Genomic DNA, 17,597 nt, shown 5'->3' with positions numbered 1-17,597 from the left:
AAGTAGGTGAGTACAACACATACTTTTATTACAGTATATTGTTATAATTGTTCTATTTTTATTAGTAGTTATTGTTGTTTATCTCTTACTGTGCCTAATTAATAAGTAATAAATCTTCATGGTAGTTATATGTAGGAAGAAACCGTGTCTATGGGATAGGGTTCCGGCATGCCCTGGGGGTCTGGGAACACAGGGCACTGGATAAGGGAGGCTGCTGTTAAGTGATTCGGAATGTGGGCAGCACGCAGTAGGTGCAGGCTGCACGGTATACAAGTGTGGGCGGCTTAACTTCCTAAGAAGGAGAATGGAGCTGGAGCTAGCTTTCCTTCGGTGGCAGCTGCAGCATTTCACAGCTTTGTGGTCACACCTAGGTCACTTGAGCCCTTTGCAGCTCAGTTTCCTTTCCTGGCTGACAACAGTATCAGCCTCATGGACTGTGGGGATCAAATGTACTAATACATTGGCTGTAGTAGGAAAGAACTCTGTATGTGTGTGAGCGTTGGAAATCTTAAGTACTGAATGTGTGTTAATATTCTATCAACCCAGATGATGAAGTATATTACAAAGTTAGAAGCAGTAGAACAGAGTCCTGGCACACAGAGGATTAGAGGTGTACCATGTGACTCTGAAACACACAACGGCCTCCAGCCTCCACCTGGGTAGCTGAACCTTGAGCTTGCTGGGGTGTTTCGGCCCCACAGTTGGAGGGGCAGGCCGGGGAATGGGAGTAGATGGGGAGACAGCTTGGCCCGTTCTTGTTCCTGCCTCCACCCTCATTCCTAAGACCTGGAGGAGAGGCAAGAGCCTGGGGAGGCAGGACTGTGACTCCCAGTGAGGGGCTGGGTCTCCTGCAGGGTAGGACATCTCCGTGGCTACCCAGGGAGGCCCAGCCAGGGCCTCCGCCTGGATCTGGACTCTGGGAACAGAGCTCTTGTACCAGCCAAGCAGGGCTCTGCTCCTGGAGAGGAAAGGGTGTGAGAGACAGGGCCAGAGAGCCCCATGGCTTCCAGGTCCTTTCCACAGCTCCCAAGTCAGGGAGCGCCTAGAGCTTCCACTCCAGGGGCCCTTGGCCCCAGCATGCTCTCCTGAATGTTATCCAGACGTCCACTTCGACTTCCTCCTGCCTGGTTTAAACCCTGGCACTATAGACTCAGCCTCTGCCCAGTTTGCCTGGGGGGCTTAGGGTACCCCAAGTCACAATTTTGCCTCCCCATTTTTCTCTCCTCATCTGCATTCAGGTCCTGGCTAGGAGGCCTGTGACTATTATGTCCAGCTGGGTGAAATTTCCCGGGTGAGGGGTCCAGAGCCTCATTGCAAGTGAGAATAGTGCTACAGCAAGAGAGGCCCAAGTCAGACACATTAAGGATTCCCACCTGGCCGGCCTCCAGCCATGTTACTTGTAATATTTCAGGAAGAAACCTCTCCTTTTGTGGACAAAGAGGACAAGTACACTACCTTCCACGTCCACCTGGGTGTGGATGCAGAGCAGTGCCCAGCAGCTGGCGGGAGGCTCCTGTGCAGACTTGCCGGGCCCTTCCTCAGCCTGGGCTTCCTACTCCTGCTCACCTCCCTCTTTTTCCTGCAGAAAAGAACTTGGAGCCTGAGAACATGAGCGACTACATTAAGCAGAAGCGGCAACTGTTCCTCCTCCAGGTAAACTCTGCAGCCCCCAATCGAGGGATGCCAGCAGGGGCTGTCCTGGGCCAGGCACGGTGACCCTGCTCTGCTGGCCCCCAGTATGCCCTGGATGTCAAGCGGAAAGAGATCCAGCGGCTGGAGCTGCTGCTGACTGAGGAGGAGTCCAGGCTGGAGCGGGCCGAGAAGTCCCTGGAGAAGGACGCCATCTTATTTGATGAGTTCCTCAGAGAGAACGACCACAGCTCCGTGCAGGCCATGAAAGCGTGAGCCTGCAGGCCCAAGGGGCTGGCTGGGCAACGCTGTACCCCCATTGTCCCTGAGCCTGTGCACACCCACCCATCCACCCCCTCGCCCAGCCTCTGCCTCCAGCCCCTGCCACTCCCCTGGAAGCACCAAGGCCGGTCAGGCGTCAAGGGCAGGGGACACTACGGGCAAAAGGCTTAACTGTGTGGCTCTCCAGCCCTGTCTGGAGCCACGCCCAGTTCCAGGGCCTGTGGGCGGTGTGCTCACTTCTCTTTAATAGGCTGCCACTGGCCCCCTGCCCCCACGCTCTCAACCCCCAGGGCTGAGAAGGAGACCAAAGCAAAGATGGAGAAGATCCTTGAGATCCGAGACCTCACCACCCAGATTGTTAATATCAAAAGGTGAAGTCAGAGGGCATGCTGGCCATGGGTTGGCCCATCTTCTGGTCTCTCAGTCATTTTGCCTAGCCGAAGGGAGCACACCACCATGCCAATCTCATGGCTTTACCTCCCAGGGACTCAGTGCTCCCAGGGGGCTGTTGCCCATTTATAGATGAGGGGACTGAAACTAAGAGAGATTCAGTGACTCCCATGGCTTCCACTTGGAGACGGGTGGCTTGGCTCAAAGGCTTGCCTGGCAATAGCCTGAGAGGTGTGGTCTCCAGGGTGGAGAGGAACTCGCAAGTCACAGAGGGCTATGACTCTGGGTCGTTGCAGGGTGGGTGCCCTTCTTCCAGCATGTGGCATTCCTGCACATTTTCTCCAGGAAAACAAAGAGCCCACCCACAGAGGCTTGGCCAGAATGGAGGGGTGGCCCTGGCATGGTGACCTCACTGTGGCAGAGGTTGACCTCCTCCTTCCCCCTGGTGTAGTGAGATCTCCAGATTTGAAGACACTCTGCAGCAATACAAGGTCTACAAGGATTTCCTATACAAGCTGTCGCCCAAGGACTGGCTTGAAGAACAGGAGAAGAAACGCTTGTCTCTCAAAAAGGCCAAGGAGGTCTCCGGGGCTTCCAAGGAAGAGTGCAGTGTTAACACCATACCAGGGGACAAAGGTAGCAGAAATGAGAATACAGGTTCCCAGATGGGCTCTGCCAGTGGCCCACCGAGACCCCAAGCCCAGCTGGCAGGCTACCTGTAGGCATCTGGGCCAAATGGCGTTGCAGAAGCTTGACGGCAGCTGAGGACGTCGGGTCTCCCCTTTGCTTCCTGCAGGACCAGGGATCAAGGGCAAGGCAAGCTTCGTGTGTCCCAAAGGTGAGCTGCCGCCCCCGGCCTGAAGAACCCAGCTCTGCCCCCCACAGGGCTCAGAAACCATTCCTCTGCTTACTCCAGAGGTTCAGGGCATAAAGAAGCCCTGGAAGTTTCTGCAGGCGATGCCGCTGCGGCGAAACCTGTCTTTCCTGAGCAGCCCGCAGCAAGGCAGCCAGCCCAGTGAGTCCAGCGGCGGGAACTCCAGAGGGTGAGTGGGCTCGGGCGGTTGGGAGAGGCTGGGGCCTAGCAGAGAGCCCCCCCTTGTGGTGCCCAGGTGAAGTCAGATCAGAGTGCCACAGAAAAGAAAGTGTGTTACTCACAGTCCCCACTCCACACAGGGCCACAGGGGAATGCCCCAGGTCAGCCAGGAGGCAGAGTGAGTGGGGTCCATGGGCAGGAGTCTCCATTGTGGTTCCCACGGGAATTAACGGTGAGGCAGGTGAGCAGGTGTAGGGCTGATTTGTTTTTGTATAATTTTGGGGCTCTTGGACACAGGCCGGCCCCTGCTTGTCTGGTCCTGACCCTGGGGGGATAGGTCCTGAGTGTGGACAATGGACTTGGTGGTTTCATTTGAAAGGTGAGCTGAGGGCAAGCTCAGAGCCCAAGGTGAGTTATTTCCTGTCTCCATGGATTGGTCAACCCTGAGAGAGGCGGTCCCTCCAGGCCCGGCAAGGCCATAGGTCAAAGCATCAGAACATAGAATATCAAAGTCATAGTCACTACATGGGTGGAGTGGTCTCATATGGTTTTCAGGACATCTTCCTGATGAGAAATCTGAATACATTGCATACTTATTGGCTGCTCAGATGTCATTTTTTGTGAAGTATCTGATTTCTGAACATTTTTGTTGGATGATTAGCCTGGTTCTTATGGTTACCTATGGTTCTCTATGTGTTCTGGAGACCAGCCTGTTGTGGAAAGTGTAGTTCACATATCTTTTTCCAGTTTGTGTCTTGCCTTATTTCTGTTTTAATATTGTCTTTTGAAGAATAGGAATTCTTAATTTTAATGAAGTCAAAATTACGAATTTTTTATTTTATGATTGGTGAATTTGGGGACCTGCTTAAGAAGTAATTGCCAACAGCACAGTCACTAGAACATTTCCTGTTTTCTTTTTTTAAATTGCATTTTAGGTTTTGGGGTACATGTGAAGAACATGCAAGACTCTTGCATAGGTACACACATGGCAGTGTGATTTGCTGCCTTCCTCCCCATCACCTAAATCTGGCATTTCTCCCCATGCTACCTATCCCCAGCTCCCCACCCCCCACTGTCCCTTCCTTATTTCCCCCCAACAGACCCCAGTGTGTGATGCTCCCCTCCCTATGTCCATGTGTTCTCATTGTTCAACACCCACCTATGAGTGAGAAAATGTGGTGTTTGATTTTCTATTCTTGTGTCAGTTTGCTGAGAATGATGGTTTCCAGGTTCATCAATGTCCCTATAAAAGACATGAACTCATCGTTTTTTATGGCTGCATAGTATTCCATGGTGTATATGTGCCACATTTTCCCTGCAGTCCGTCATCAATGGGCATTTGGGTTGGTTCCAGGTCTTTGCTATTGTAAACAGTGCTGCAATGAACATTCGTGTGCATGTGTCCTTATAGTAGAATGATTTATAATCCTTTGGATATATACCCAGTAATGGGATTGCTGGGTCAAATGGAATTTCTATTTCTAGATCCTTGAGGAATCGCCACACTGTCTTCCACAATGGTTGAACTAATTTACACTCCCACCAACAGTGTAACAGTGTTCCTGTTTCTCCACATCCTCTCCAGCATCTGTTGTCTCCAGATTTTTTAATGATTGCCATTCTAACTGGCGTGAGATGGTATCTCAATATAGTTTTGATTTGCATTTCTCTAATGACCAGTGATGATGAACATTTCTTCATGTTTGTTGGCCTCATGTATGTCTTCTTTTGTAAAGTGTCTGTTCATATCTTCACCCACTTTTGAATGGGCTTGTTTTTTTCTTGTAAATCTGTTTTAGTTCTTTGTAGATTCTGGATATCAGCCCTTTGTCAGATGGGTAAACTGCAAAAATTTTTTCCCATTCTGTTGGTTGTCGATTCACTCTAATGATTGTTTCATTTGCTGTGCAAAAGCTGTAGAGTTTGATTAGGTCCCATTTGTCTATTTTTGCCAATGTTTTTGGTATTTTGGTCATGAAGTTCTTGCCTACACCTATGTCCTGAATGGTTTTGCCTAGATGTTCTTCCAGAGTTTTTATGGTGTTAGGTCTTATGTTTAAGTCTTTAATCCAACTGGAGTCAATTTTAGTGTAAGGTGTCAGGAAGGGGTCCAGTTTCTGCTTTCTGCACATGGCTAGCCAGTTTTCCCGACACCATTTATTAAACAAGGAATCCTTTTCCCATTGCTTGTTTTTGTCAGGTTTGTCAAAGATCGGATGGTTGTAGATGTGTTGTGTTGCCTCTGAGGCCTCTGTTCTGTTCCATTGGTCTATATCTCTGTTTTGGTACCAGTACCATGCTCTTTTGATTACTGTAGCCTTGTAATGTAGTTTGAAGTCAGTTAGTGTGATGCCTCCAACTTTGTTCTTTTTGCTTAGAATTGATTTGACTATGTGGGCTCTCTTTTGGTTCCATATGAAGTTTAAGGTGGTTTTTTTCCAGTTCTGTGAAGAAGGTCATTGGTAGCTTGATGGGGATAGCATTGAATCTGTAAATTACTTCGGGCAGTATGGCCATTTTCATATCGATTCTTCCTAACCATGAACATGGAATGTTTCTCCATAGGGTTGTGTCCTCTCTTATTTTGTTGAGCAGTGGTTTATAGTTCTCTTTGAAGAGGTCCTTTATGTTCTTTGTTAGTTGTATTCCTAGGTATTTTACTCTCTTTGTAGCAATTGTGAATGGCAGTTCGTTCTTGATTTGGCTCTTTTAAGTCTATTATTGGTGTATAGGAATGCTTGTGATTTTTGCACATTGATTTTGTATCCTGAGACTTTGCTGAAGTTCCTTAGTTTCAGGAGATTTGGGGCCGAGAATATAGGGTCTTCAAAATATACAATCATGTCATCTGCAAATAGAGACAATTTGGCTTCCTCCTTTCCTATTTGAATACCCTTTATTTCTTTTTTTTGCCTGATTGCTCTGGCTAGAACTTCCAATACTATATTGAATAGGAGTGGTGAGAGAGGGCATCCTTGTCTAGTGCCATATTTCAAAGGGAATGCTTCTAGTTTTGCGCATTCAGTATGATATTGGCTGTTGGTTTGTTGTAAATAGCTTTTATTATTTTGAGATACATACCCTCAATACCTAGTTTATTGAGGGTTTTTAGCATAAAGACTGTTGAATTTTGTCAAAGGTCTTCTCTGCATCCATTGAGATATCATGTGGTTTTTGTCTTTGGTTCTGTTTATGTGGTGAATTACAATTATGGACTTGCGTATGTTGAACCAGCCTTGCATCCCTGGGATGAAGCCTACTTGATCATGGTGGATAAGCTTTTTGATGTGCTGTTGCAATTGGTTTGCCAGTATTTTATTGAAGATTTTTGCATCTATGTTCATCATGGATATTGGCCTGAAGTTTTCTTTTCTTGCTGAGTCTCTGCCAGGTTTTGGTATCAGGAAGATGTTGGTCTCATAAAATGATTTGGGAAGGATTCCCTCCTTTTGGATTGTTTGGAATAGTTTCAGAAGGAATGGTACCAGCTCCTCTTTGTATGTCTCGTAGAATTTGGCTGTGAAACCATGTGGATCTGGGCTTTTTTTGGGTGGTAGGCTTTTAATTGCTGCCTCAACTTCTGTCCTTGTTATTGGTCTATTCAGGGTTTCCACTTCTTCCTTGTTTAGGCTTGGGAGGAAGAAAGTGTCCAGGAATTTATCCATTTCTTCCAGGCTTACTAGTTTATGTGCATAGGGTTGTTTGTAATAATCTCTGATGATGGTTTGTATTTCTGTGAAATCTGTGGTGATATCCCCTTTATCCTTTTTTATTGCATCTATTTGATTATTCTTTTTTATTTCTAATTAATCTGGCTAGTGGTCTACTTTGTTGATCTTTTCAAAAAACTAGCTCCTGGTTTTATTGATTTTTTGAAGGTTTTTTTGTGTCTCTATCTCCTTCAGTTCTGCTGTGATCTTAGTTATATCTTGTCTTCTAGGTTTTGAGTTTTTTTGATCTTGCTCCTCTAGCTCTTTCAATTTTGATGATAGTGTGTCGATTTTAGATCTCTCCTTGCTTCTCATGTGGGCATTTATTGCTATATATTTTCCTCTAGACACTGCTTTAAATGTGTCCCAGAGATTCTGGTATGTTTTGTCTTCGTTCTCATTTGTTTCAAAGAACATCTTTATTTCTGCCTTCGTTTCATTGTTTATCCAGTCAACATTCAAGAGCCAGTTGTTCTGTTTCCATGAAGCTGTGTGGTTCTGAGTTAGTTTCTGAATTCCGAGTTCTAACTTGATTGCACTGTGGTCTCAAGAGACTGTTATGATTTCCGTTCTTTTGTATTTGCTGAGGAGTGATTTACTTCCAATTATGTGGTCAATTTTAGAGTAGGTGTGATGTGGTGCTGAGAAGAATGTATATTCTGTGGATTTGGGGTGGAGAGTTCTGTAAATGTCTATTAGGTTTGCTTGATCCAGGTCTGAGTTCAAGTCCTGGATATCCTTGTTAATTTTCTGTCTCATTGCTCTGTCTACTATTGACAATGGGGTGTTAAAGCCTTTCACTATTATTTTGTGGTAGTCTAAGTCTCTTTGTAAGTCATTAAGAACTTGCTTTATATATCTGGGTCCTCCTGTATTGGATGCATATATATTTAGGATCGTTAGCTCTTCTTGTTGCATTGATCCTTTTGCCATTATGTAATGTCCCTCTTTGTCTGTTTTGAACCTTTTTTTTTGCATTTGATTAAATTTTTTATTGCATTTTAGATTTTGGGGTACATGTGAAGAACATGCAAGACTGTTGCATAGGTACACACATGGCAGTGTGATTTGCTGCCTTCCTCCCCATCACCTATATCTGGCATTTCTCCCCATGCTCTTTCTCCCCAACTCCCATCCCCTGCTGTCCCTCCCCTATTTCCCCCCAGCAGACCCCAGTGTGTGATGCTCCCCTCCTTGTGTCCATGTGTTCTCATTGATCAACACCCACCTATCAGTGAGAACATGCAGTGTTTGATTTTCTGTTCAGGTGTCAGTTTGCTGAGAATGATGGTTGCCAGGTTCATCCATGCCTACAAAGGACACGAATTCATCGGTTTTGATGACTGCATAATATTCCATGGTGTATATGTGCCACATTTTCCCTGTCCAGTCTATCATCAATGGGCATTCGGGTTGATTCCAGGTCTTTGCTATTGTAAACAGTCTTTGGTTGCAATGAACATTCATGTGCATGTGTCCTTATAGTAGAACGATTTATAATCCTTTGGATATATACCCAGTAATGGGATTGCTGAGTAAAATGGAATTTTTATGTCTAGGTCCTTGAGGAATCACCACACTGTCTTCCACAATGGTTGAACTAATTTACACTCCCACCAACAGTGTAACAGTGTTCCTGCTTCTCCACATCCTCTCCAGCATCTGTTGTCTCCAGATTTTTTAATGACGGCCATTCTAACTGGCATGAGATGGTATCTCAATGTAGTTTTGACTTGCATTTCTCGAATGACCAGTGATGATGAGCAATTTTTCATGTTTGTTGGCCTCATGTATGTCTTCTTTTGCAAAGTGTGTTCATATCCTTCACCTACTTTTGAATGGGCTTTTTTTCTTGTAAATCTGTTTTAGTTCTTTGTAGATTCTGCATATCAGCCCTTTGTCAGATGGGTAGATTGCAAAAATTTTTTCCCATTCTGTTGGTTGTCAATTCACTCTAATGACTGTTTCATTTGCTGTGCAGAAGCTGTGGGAGTTTGATTAGGTCTTATTTGTCTATTTTGGCTTTTGTTGCCAATGTTTTTGGTATTTTGGTCATGAAGTCCTTGCCTACACCTATGTCCTGAATGGCTTTGCCTAGATGTTCTTCCAGAGTTTTTATGGTGTTAGGTCTTATGTTTAAGTCTTTAATCCATCTGGAGTCAATTTTAGTGTAAGGTGTCAGGAAGGGGTCCAGTTCCTGCTTTCTGCACATGGCTAGCCAGTTTTCCCGACACCATTTATTAAACAAGGAATCCTTTCCCCATTGCTTGTTTTTGTCAGGTTTGTCAAAGATCGGATGGTTGTAGATGTGTTGTGTTGCCTCTGAGGCCTCTGTTCTGTTCCATTGGTCTGTATCTCTGTTTTGGTACCAGTACCATGCTCTTTTGATTACTGTAGCCTTGTAATGTAGTTTGAAGTCAGTTAGTGTGATGCCTCCAACTTTGTTCTTTTTGCTTAGAATTGACTTGGCTATGCGGGCTCTCTTTTGGTTCCATATGAAGTTTAAGGTGGTTTTTTTCCAGTTCTGTGAAGAAAGAAGGTCATTGGTAGCTTGATGGGGATAGCATTGAATCTGTAAATTACTTTGGGCAGTATGGCCATTTTCATGATATTGATTCTTCCTAACCATGAACATGGAATGTTTCGCCATCTGTTTGTGTTCTCTCTTATTTTGTTGAGCAGTGGTTTGTAGTTCTCCTTGAAGAGGTCCTTTACGTTTCTTCTTAGTTGTATTCCTAGGTATTTTATTCTCTTTGTAGCAATCATGAATGGCAGTTCGTTCTTGATGTGGCTCTCTTTAAGTCTATTATTGATGTATAGGAATGCTTGTGATTTTTGCACATTGATTTTGTCTCCTGAGACTTTGCTGAAGTTCCTTATCAGTTTCAGGAGATTTTGGGCTGAGATGAAGGGGTCTTCTAGATATACAATCATGTCATCTGCAAATAGAGACAATTTGATTTCCTCCTTTCCTAATTGAGTGCCCTTTATTTCTTTTTCTTGCCTGATTGCTCTGGCTAGAACTTCCAATACTATATTGAATAGGAGTGGTGAGAGAGGGCATCCTTGTCTAGTGCCAGATTGCATAGGAAATGCTTCCAGTTTTTGCCCATTCAGTATGGTATTGGCTGTTGGTTTGTTGTAAATAGCTTTTATTATTTTGAGATACATACCCTCAATACCTAGTATATTGAGGGTTTTTAGCATAAAGGGCAGTTAAATTTTATCAAAGGCCTTCTCTGCATCAATTGAGATAATTATGTGGTTTTTGTTTTTGGTTCTGTTTATGTGGTGAATTACAATTATAGACTTGTGTATGTTGAACCAGCCTTGCATCCCCAGGATGAATCCTACTTGATCATGATGGATAAGCTTTTTAATGTGCTGTTGCAATCGGTTTGCCAGTATTTTATTGAGGATTTTTACATCTATGTTCATCATGGATATTGGCCTGAAGTTTTCTTTTCTTGCTGAGTCCCTGCCGGGTTTTGGTATCAGGAAGATGTTGGTCTCATAAAATGATTTGGGAAGGATTCCCTCTTTTTGGATTGTTTGGAATAGTTTCATAAAGAATGGTACCAATTCCTCTTTGTATGTCTGGTAATATTTGGCTGTGAACCCATCTGGATCTGGGCTTTGTTTTGGGTGGTAGGCTCTTAATTGCTGCCTCAAATTCTGCCAACTTCTGTCCTTCACCTTTAGGCTCAGGAGGATGCAGGTGTCTAGGAATTTATCCATTTCTTCCAGGCTTACTAGTTTATGTGCATAGAGTTGTTTGTAATACTCTCTGATGATGGTTTATATTTCTGTGGAATCTGTGGTGATATCTCCTTTATCGTTTTTTATTGCATTCATTTGGTTATTCTCTCTTTTCTTTTTTATTAATCTGGCTAGTGGTCTATTTTGTTCATCTTTTCGAAAAACTAGCTCCTGGATTTATTGATTTTTTTGAAGCATTTTTTTTTTTTTTTTTGCATCTCCATCTCCTTCAGTTGGGCTCTGATCTCAGTTATTTCTTGTCTTCTGCTAGGGTTGAGTTTTTTTTATCTTGCTCCTCTAGTTCTTTCAATTTTGATGATAGGGTGTCGATTTTAGATCTCTCCTTGCTTCTCATATGGGCATTTATTGCTACCTATTTTCCTCTAGACACTGCTTTAAATGTGTCCCAGAGATTCTGGTATGTTGTGTCTTCATTCTCATTGGTTTCGAAGAACATCTTTATTTCTGCCTTCATTTCATTGTTTATCCAGTCAACATTCAAGAGCCAGTTGTTCAGTTTCCATGAAGCTGTGCGGTTCTGGGTTAGTTTCTGAATTCTGAGTTCTAACTTGATTGCACTGTGGTCTCAAGAGACTGTTATGATTTCCGTTCTTTTGTATTTGCTGAGGAGTGATTTACTTCCAATTATGTGGTCAATTTTAGAGTAGGTGTGATGTGGTGCTGAGAAGAATGTATATTCTGTGGATTTGGGGTGGAGAGTTCTGTAAATGTCTATTAGGTTTGCTTGATCCAGGTCTGAGTTCAAGTCCTGGATATCCTTGTTAATTTTCTGTCTCATTGCTCTGTCTACTATTGACAATGGGGTGTTAAAGTCTCCCACTATTATTGTGTAGGAGTCTAAGTCTGTAAGTTTAAGTCTAAGTCTAAGTCTGTGTGGGAGTCTAAGTTTGTAAGTCTTTCAGAACTTGCCTTATGTATCTGGCTGCTCCTGTATTGGGTGAGTATATATTTACGCACTTCTTGTTGCATTGATCTTTTTACCATTATGTAATGCCCTTGTCTCTTTTGATCTTTGTTGATTTAAAGTCTATTTTATCAGAGACAAGAATTGCAACTCCTGCTTTTTTTTTTTTTTTTTTTTTCTCTCTGTTTGCTTGGTAAATCTTCCTCCATCACTTTATTTAGAGCCTCTGTGTATCCTTGCATGTGAGATGGGTTTCCTAGATACAGCACATCAATAGGTTTTAGGTTTTTATCCAATTTGCCAGTCTGTGTCTTTTGTTTCGGACGTTTAGCCCATTTACCTTTAGGGTTAACATTGTTATGCGTGAATTTGATCCTGCCATTGATGCTAGCTGGCTGTTTTGCCTATTAGTTGATGCAGTTTCTTCATTATGTCAATTCTCTTTACCATTTGGGATGTTTTAGGAGTGGCTGGTACTGGTTTTTCCTTTCTATGTTTAGTGCCTCTTTCAAGAGCTCTTGTAAAGCAGGCTTGGTGGTGATGAAATCTCTGAGTATTTGCTTGTTCGCAAAGTATTTTATTTTCCCTTCATTTTTGAAGCTTAGTTTGGCTGGATATCACATTCTGGGTTGAAAGTTCTTTTCTTTTAGGACGTTGAATACTCTCTTCTGGCTTGTAGGGCTTCTGCTGAGAGATCTGCTGTGAGTCTGTTGGGCTTCCCTTTGTGGGTAACCCAACCTTTCCCTCTGGCTGCCCTTAGCATTTTCTCCTTCATTTCAACCCTGGTGAATCTGACAATTATGTGTCTTGGGGTTGCTCTTCTTGAGGAATATTTTTGTGGTGGTCTCTGTATTTCCTGGACTTGAATATTGGCCTACCTTGCTAGGTTGGGGAAGTCTTCCTGGATGATATCCTCAAGAGTATTTTCCAGCTTGGATTCATTCTCTCCGTCACATTCAGGTACACCTATCAAACATAGATTAGGTCTTTTCACATAGTCCCATATTTCTTGGAGACTTTGTTCATTCCTTTTTACCCTTTATTCTCTAATCTTGCCTTCTCATTTTATTTCATTGAGTTGATCTTCGATCTCTGGTATCTTTTTTTCTACTCGGTCAACTCGGCTGTTGAAACTTGTGTATGCTTTGTGACATTCTCATGTTGTGTTTCAGCTCCATCAATTCACTTATATTCCTCTTTAAGTTGTTTATTCTTTTTAGCATTTTGTCAAATCTTTTTTCAAGGTTCTTAGTTTCTTTGTATTTGGTTAGAACATGTTCTTTTAGCTCACAGAAGATTCTTATTGCCCACTTTCTGAAGCCTGTTTCTGTCAGTTCATCACACTCATTCTCCATCCAGCCTTGATCCCTTGCTGGTGGAGCATTGTGATACCTTGTAGGAGGAGAGGCATTCTGGTTTTGGGTGTTTTCATCATTTTTGCACTGGTTTCTTCCCGTCTTTGCGGCTTTATCCACCTGTCATCTTTGTAGTTGTCAACTTTCAGTTTTGGTCTCTGAGTGGATGTCCAGTTTGTTGATGATGAAGTTATTTCTTTCTGTTTCTTAGTTTTCCTTCTAACAGTCTGGTCTCTCTGCTGTAGGGCTGCTGAGGTCCACTCCAGGCCCTGCTTGCCTGGGGATCACCTGCAGTGGCTGCAGAACAGTAAGGGTTGCTGCCAGTTTCTTCTTCTGCTATCTTTGTCCCAGAAGGATACCCACCACATGTCAGTCTGTGCTCTCCTTTATGAAGTGACTCTTTGTATACATAGAGGTCAGGGAGCTGCTTGAGGAGACAGTCTGTCCTTTATAGGAGCTCAAGTGCTGACCTGTGAGCTCCATTGTTCATGCAGGCTGCTGGGCAGGTATGTTTAAGTCTGCTGCAGCAGAACTCCTAAACCCCCCTTTTGTCCCCCCAGGTGCTCTGTCATGGTGAGTTAGGGCTTTATTTATTTATTTGTTGTGCTGCTGACTTTTTACAGGGCTGCCCTGCCCAGCGAGGAGGCAGCCCATTCACTGTCTGCCTGCAGAGGCTTTGCTGAGCTACTGTGGGCTCCACCCTGCTGCCATGTGAACTTCCCTGCAGTCCTGTTTATATGGGTGTAGTTAGAACTACCTCAGCAATGGCGACCCACCTCTATAATGGCAGACTATCTCTGTAATGGTGGGCTCTCTCAGCAATGATGGGGCTGCCTCAGCAATGGCAAACTACCTCTGTGGTCAACTGCCTCAGTAATGGCAGACGCCCCTCCCCCACAGAGCTGGGCCATCTCAGGTTCAGCTGTGCTTGCTGTGAAACTCTCAGTCCAGCGCATTTCCGATTGCTCTTTTTTTGTGTGGGTGGGACCAGCCAAGCTTGATCACCTGGCTCCCTGCCTTAGAGCCTTTTTTTTTTTTTTTTTAGTTGAATGGTCGACTGTCTCCCAGGTGTTACAGTACCCTGTTGAAAAGGCTCTGGGATCCATGTGATTTCCCATGTCGCGATGCACTGCTCTGGCTGAAACAGTGACACTGAAATTTGTGGCGCTTTACCTGGGAATCTCCTGGCCTGGCTCCCTATTTCAGTTCCCTTTTTAAATCAGATGAATGGGTGACTCTGCCTTCCCAGAGCTCCAATCGCCAGCTAAAATGGCACCAGAACCCATGTATTTTGTACGGAGAACCACCACGCTGGGGCATCGGCAAAACAGCCGCGTCGGCGAAAACAGCCGCGTCGGCGAAAACAGCCAAGCTGTCCAAACCAGCCGCAATGGCAACCTGTGGGGCTCCTCTGCCTGGGAATCTACTGGTCTGTGCACGGTAAAAATCTGTCTGGAAATGCAGCATCCACTCACTCTCTGCACTTTCACTGGGAGCTGCAATCCTGAGCTGCTCCTAATTGGCCATCTTGGATCCCTCTGTCTCTTTTGATCTTTGTTGGTTTAAAGTCTGTTTTATCAGAGACAAAAATTGCAACTCCTGCTTTTTTTTTGCTCTTCACTTGCTTGGTAAATCTTTCTCCATACAGCTTTTGTGTATCCTTGCATGTGAGATGGGTTTCCTGAATACAGCACACCAATGGGTTTTAGCTTTTTATCCAATTTGCCAGTCTGTGTCTTTTCTTTGGGTGTTTAGCCTATTTACATTTTGGGTTAATGTTGTTATATATGAATTTGATCCTGCCATTTTGATTCTAGCTGACTGTTTTGCCCATTAGTTCATGCAGTTTCTTCATTGTATCAATGCTCTTTAGCATTTGGTATGTTTTTAGAATGGCTGGCACTGGTTGTTCCTTTATATGTTTAGTGCTTCCTTCAGGAGCTCTTGTAAAGCAGGCCTGGTGGTGATGAAATCTCTGAGTATTTGCTTGTTCGCAAAGTATTTTATTTTCCCTTCATTTTTGAAGCTTAGTTTGGCTGGGTATCAAATTCCGGGTTGAAAGTTCTTTTCTTTTAGGATGTTGAATACTCTCTTCTGGCTTGTAGGGTTTCTGCTGAGAGATCTGCTGTGAGTCTGTTGGGCTTCCCTTTGTGGGTAACCCGACCTTTCTCTCTGGCTGCCCTTAGCATTTTCTCCTTCGTTTCAACCCTGGTGAATCTGAGGATTATGTGTCTTGGGGTTGCTCTTCTTGAGGAATATTTTTGTGGTGGTCTCTATATTTCGTGGACTTGAATATCGGCCTGCCTTGCTAGGTTGGAGAAGTCTTCCTGGGTGATATCCTCAAGAGTATTTTCCAGCTTGGATTCATTCTCTCCGTCACATTCAGGTACACCTATCAAACACAGATTAGGTCTTTTCACATAGTCCCACATTTCTTGGAGACTTTGTTCATTCCTTTTTACCCTTTATTCTCCAATCTTGCCTTCTCATTTTATTTCATTGAGTTGATCTTCAACCTCTGATATCTTTTCTTCTGCTTGGTCAATTCAGCTGCTGAAACTTGTGTATGCTTCACGAAGTTCTCGTGTTGTGTTTTTCAGCTCCATCAGTTCATGTATATTCCTCTCTAAGTTGTTTATTCTCCTTAGGATTTCGTCAAACCTTTTTTTAAGGTTCATAGTTTCTTTGCATTGGGTTAGAACATGTTCCTTTAGCTCAGAGAAGTTTCTTATTACCTGCCTTCTGAAGCCTGTTTCTGTCCATTTGTCACACTCATTCTCCATCCAGCCTTGTTCCCTTGCTGGTGAGGAGTTGTGATTCCTTGTAGGAGAGGTATTCTGGTTTTGGGTATTTTCATTCCTTTTGCATGGGTTTCTTCCCATCTTTGTTGATTATCCACCTGTTGTCTTTGTAGTTGTTGACTTTCAGATTGGGTCTCTGAGTGGCTGTCCAGTTTGTTGATGATGAAGTTATTTCTTTCTGTTACTTAGTTTTCCTTCTAACAGTCAGGCCCCTCTGCTGTAGGACTGCTGAGGTCCACTCCAGGCCCTGCTTGCCTGGGGATCACCTGCAGTGTCTGCAGAACAGTAATGGTTGCTGTGAGTTTCTTCTTCTGCTATCTTTGCCCCAGAAGTATACCCACCATATGTCAGTCTGAGCTCTCCTTTATGAGGTGACTCTGGATATATGGGGGTCACGGAGCTGCTTGAGGAGACAGTCTGTCCTTTATAGGAGCTCATGTCCTGAGCTGTGAGCTCCATTGTTCATTTAGAGCTTCTGGGCAGGTAGGTTTAAGTCTGCTGAAGCAGAACTCATAAACATCTCCCCCCTCCCCAGGTGCTCTGTCCCAGGGAGTTAGGGCTTTATTTATGTTTCTGTCATGCTGCTGCCTTTTTTCAGGGCTGCCCTACCCAGCGAGGAGGCAGCCTAGTCACAGCCTGCCTGCAGAGGCTTTTCTCAGCTGCTGTGGGCTCTGCCCAGCTGCTGTGTGAACTTTCCTACAATACTGTTTATATAGGTATAGTTAGAAGTGCCACAGCGATGGCGGCCCACCTCTGTAATGGTGGACTCTTACTGTAATGGTGGGACACCTTGGCAATGGCAGGCTGCCTCAGCAATGGCACACTACCTCCATAGTGGTGGACTGCCTCGGTAATGGCGGACACCCCTCCCCCACAGAGCTGGACTGTCCGGGTTCAGTTGTGTTTGCTGTGAAACTCTCAATCCAGAGCATTTCAGATTGCTGTTTTTTTGTGGGGGTAGGACCAACCAATCCTGATCATCTGGCTCCCAGCCTCAGACCCCCCCTTTTTTTTTTCAGTTGAATAGGCGACTCTGTCTCCCAGGTGTTCCAGTCACCTGTTGAGAAGGCACCGGGACCTGTGTGATTTCCCGTGTGGTGACCCACTGAAACAGTCGCACAGAGATTCGTGGTGCTTTTTTGACTGGGAATCTCCTGGCCTGGCTCCCTGTTTCAGTCCCCTTTTTATCTGTTGAGTGGGAGACTCTGTCTCCCAGGAGCTCCAATCACCAGCTAAAACGGCACCCAGACCTGTGTGTTTTGTGTGGAGACCTGCCACGCTGGCAAAAACAGCCACACTGGCGACCCATGGGGCTCCACCTGTAAATCTCCTGGTCTGTGGGCAATAAAAATCTGTCTGGAAATGCGGCATCCAGTCACCCTCCATGCTTTCGCTGGGAGCTGCAATCCTGAACTGCTCCTATCAACCATCTTGGATCTGTGCTCCACATTTCCTGTTTTCTTCTGGAAGCTGATAGTTTATTGGCTTGGATAAGGGTGGCAACAGTGGGGATGGAGAAAAGTGGGTGCTGTAGGGCTAGCGGCTGCTACCTACCTCCCTGCCCTGGCCCTGTGTCTGTGGCGACCTACCCTCCTCCTTGGGGCCTTTTTCTGCTGCTCGGCCTTCCTGCCGTCCACCTTCTGTCTTCTCCTCTCCACAACTGCCTGTTCCTGCACTCCAGACCCAGATGGGTGGCCCCAACGTCAGCCTCCT

General features: G+C 44.7%; 1 protein-coding gene across 2 annotated transcripts in view; it reads left to right on the top strand.

Moving 5' to 3' along the window:
• Positions 1-17,597, top strand: part of CFAP100 (cilia and flagella associated protein 100) — a 55,470-nt gene that overhangs the window by 29,274 nt on the left and 8,599 nt on the right. For both annotated transcript variants that reach the window (XM_035273937.3, XM_008982289.5), the window contains 6 exons: positions 1,586-1,653; positions 1,738-1,901; positions 2,202-2,282; positions 2,753-2,937; positions 3,098-3,139; positions 3,218-3,344. In XM_035273937.3, coding sequence (XP_035129828.2) covers positions 1,586-1,653; positions 1,738-1,901; positions 2,202-2,282; positions 2,753-2,937; positions 3,098-3,139; positions 3,218-3,344 — 667 coding nt within the window. The remainder of the gene's footprint in view (positions 1-1,585; positions 1,654-1,737; positions 1,902-2,201; positions 2,283-2,752; positions 2,938-3,097; positions 3,140-3,217; positions 3,345-17,597) is intronic.

This window comes from Callithrix jacchus, chromosome 15 (assembly GCF_049354715.1).
Source record: "Callithrix jacchus isolate 240 chromosome 15, calJac240_pri, whole genome shotgun sequence".
NCBI lineage: Eukaryota > Metazoa > Chordata > Mammalia > Primates > Cebidae > Callithrix > Callithrix jacchus.
The sequence above is the reverse complement of the archived record's forward strand: the minus strand, read 5'-3'. Positions and strand labels throughout refer to the sequence as shown.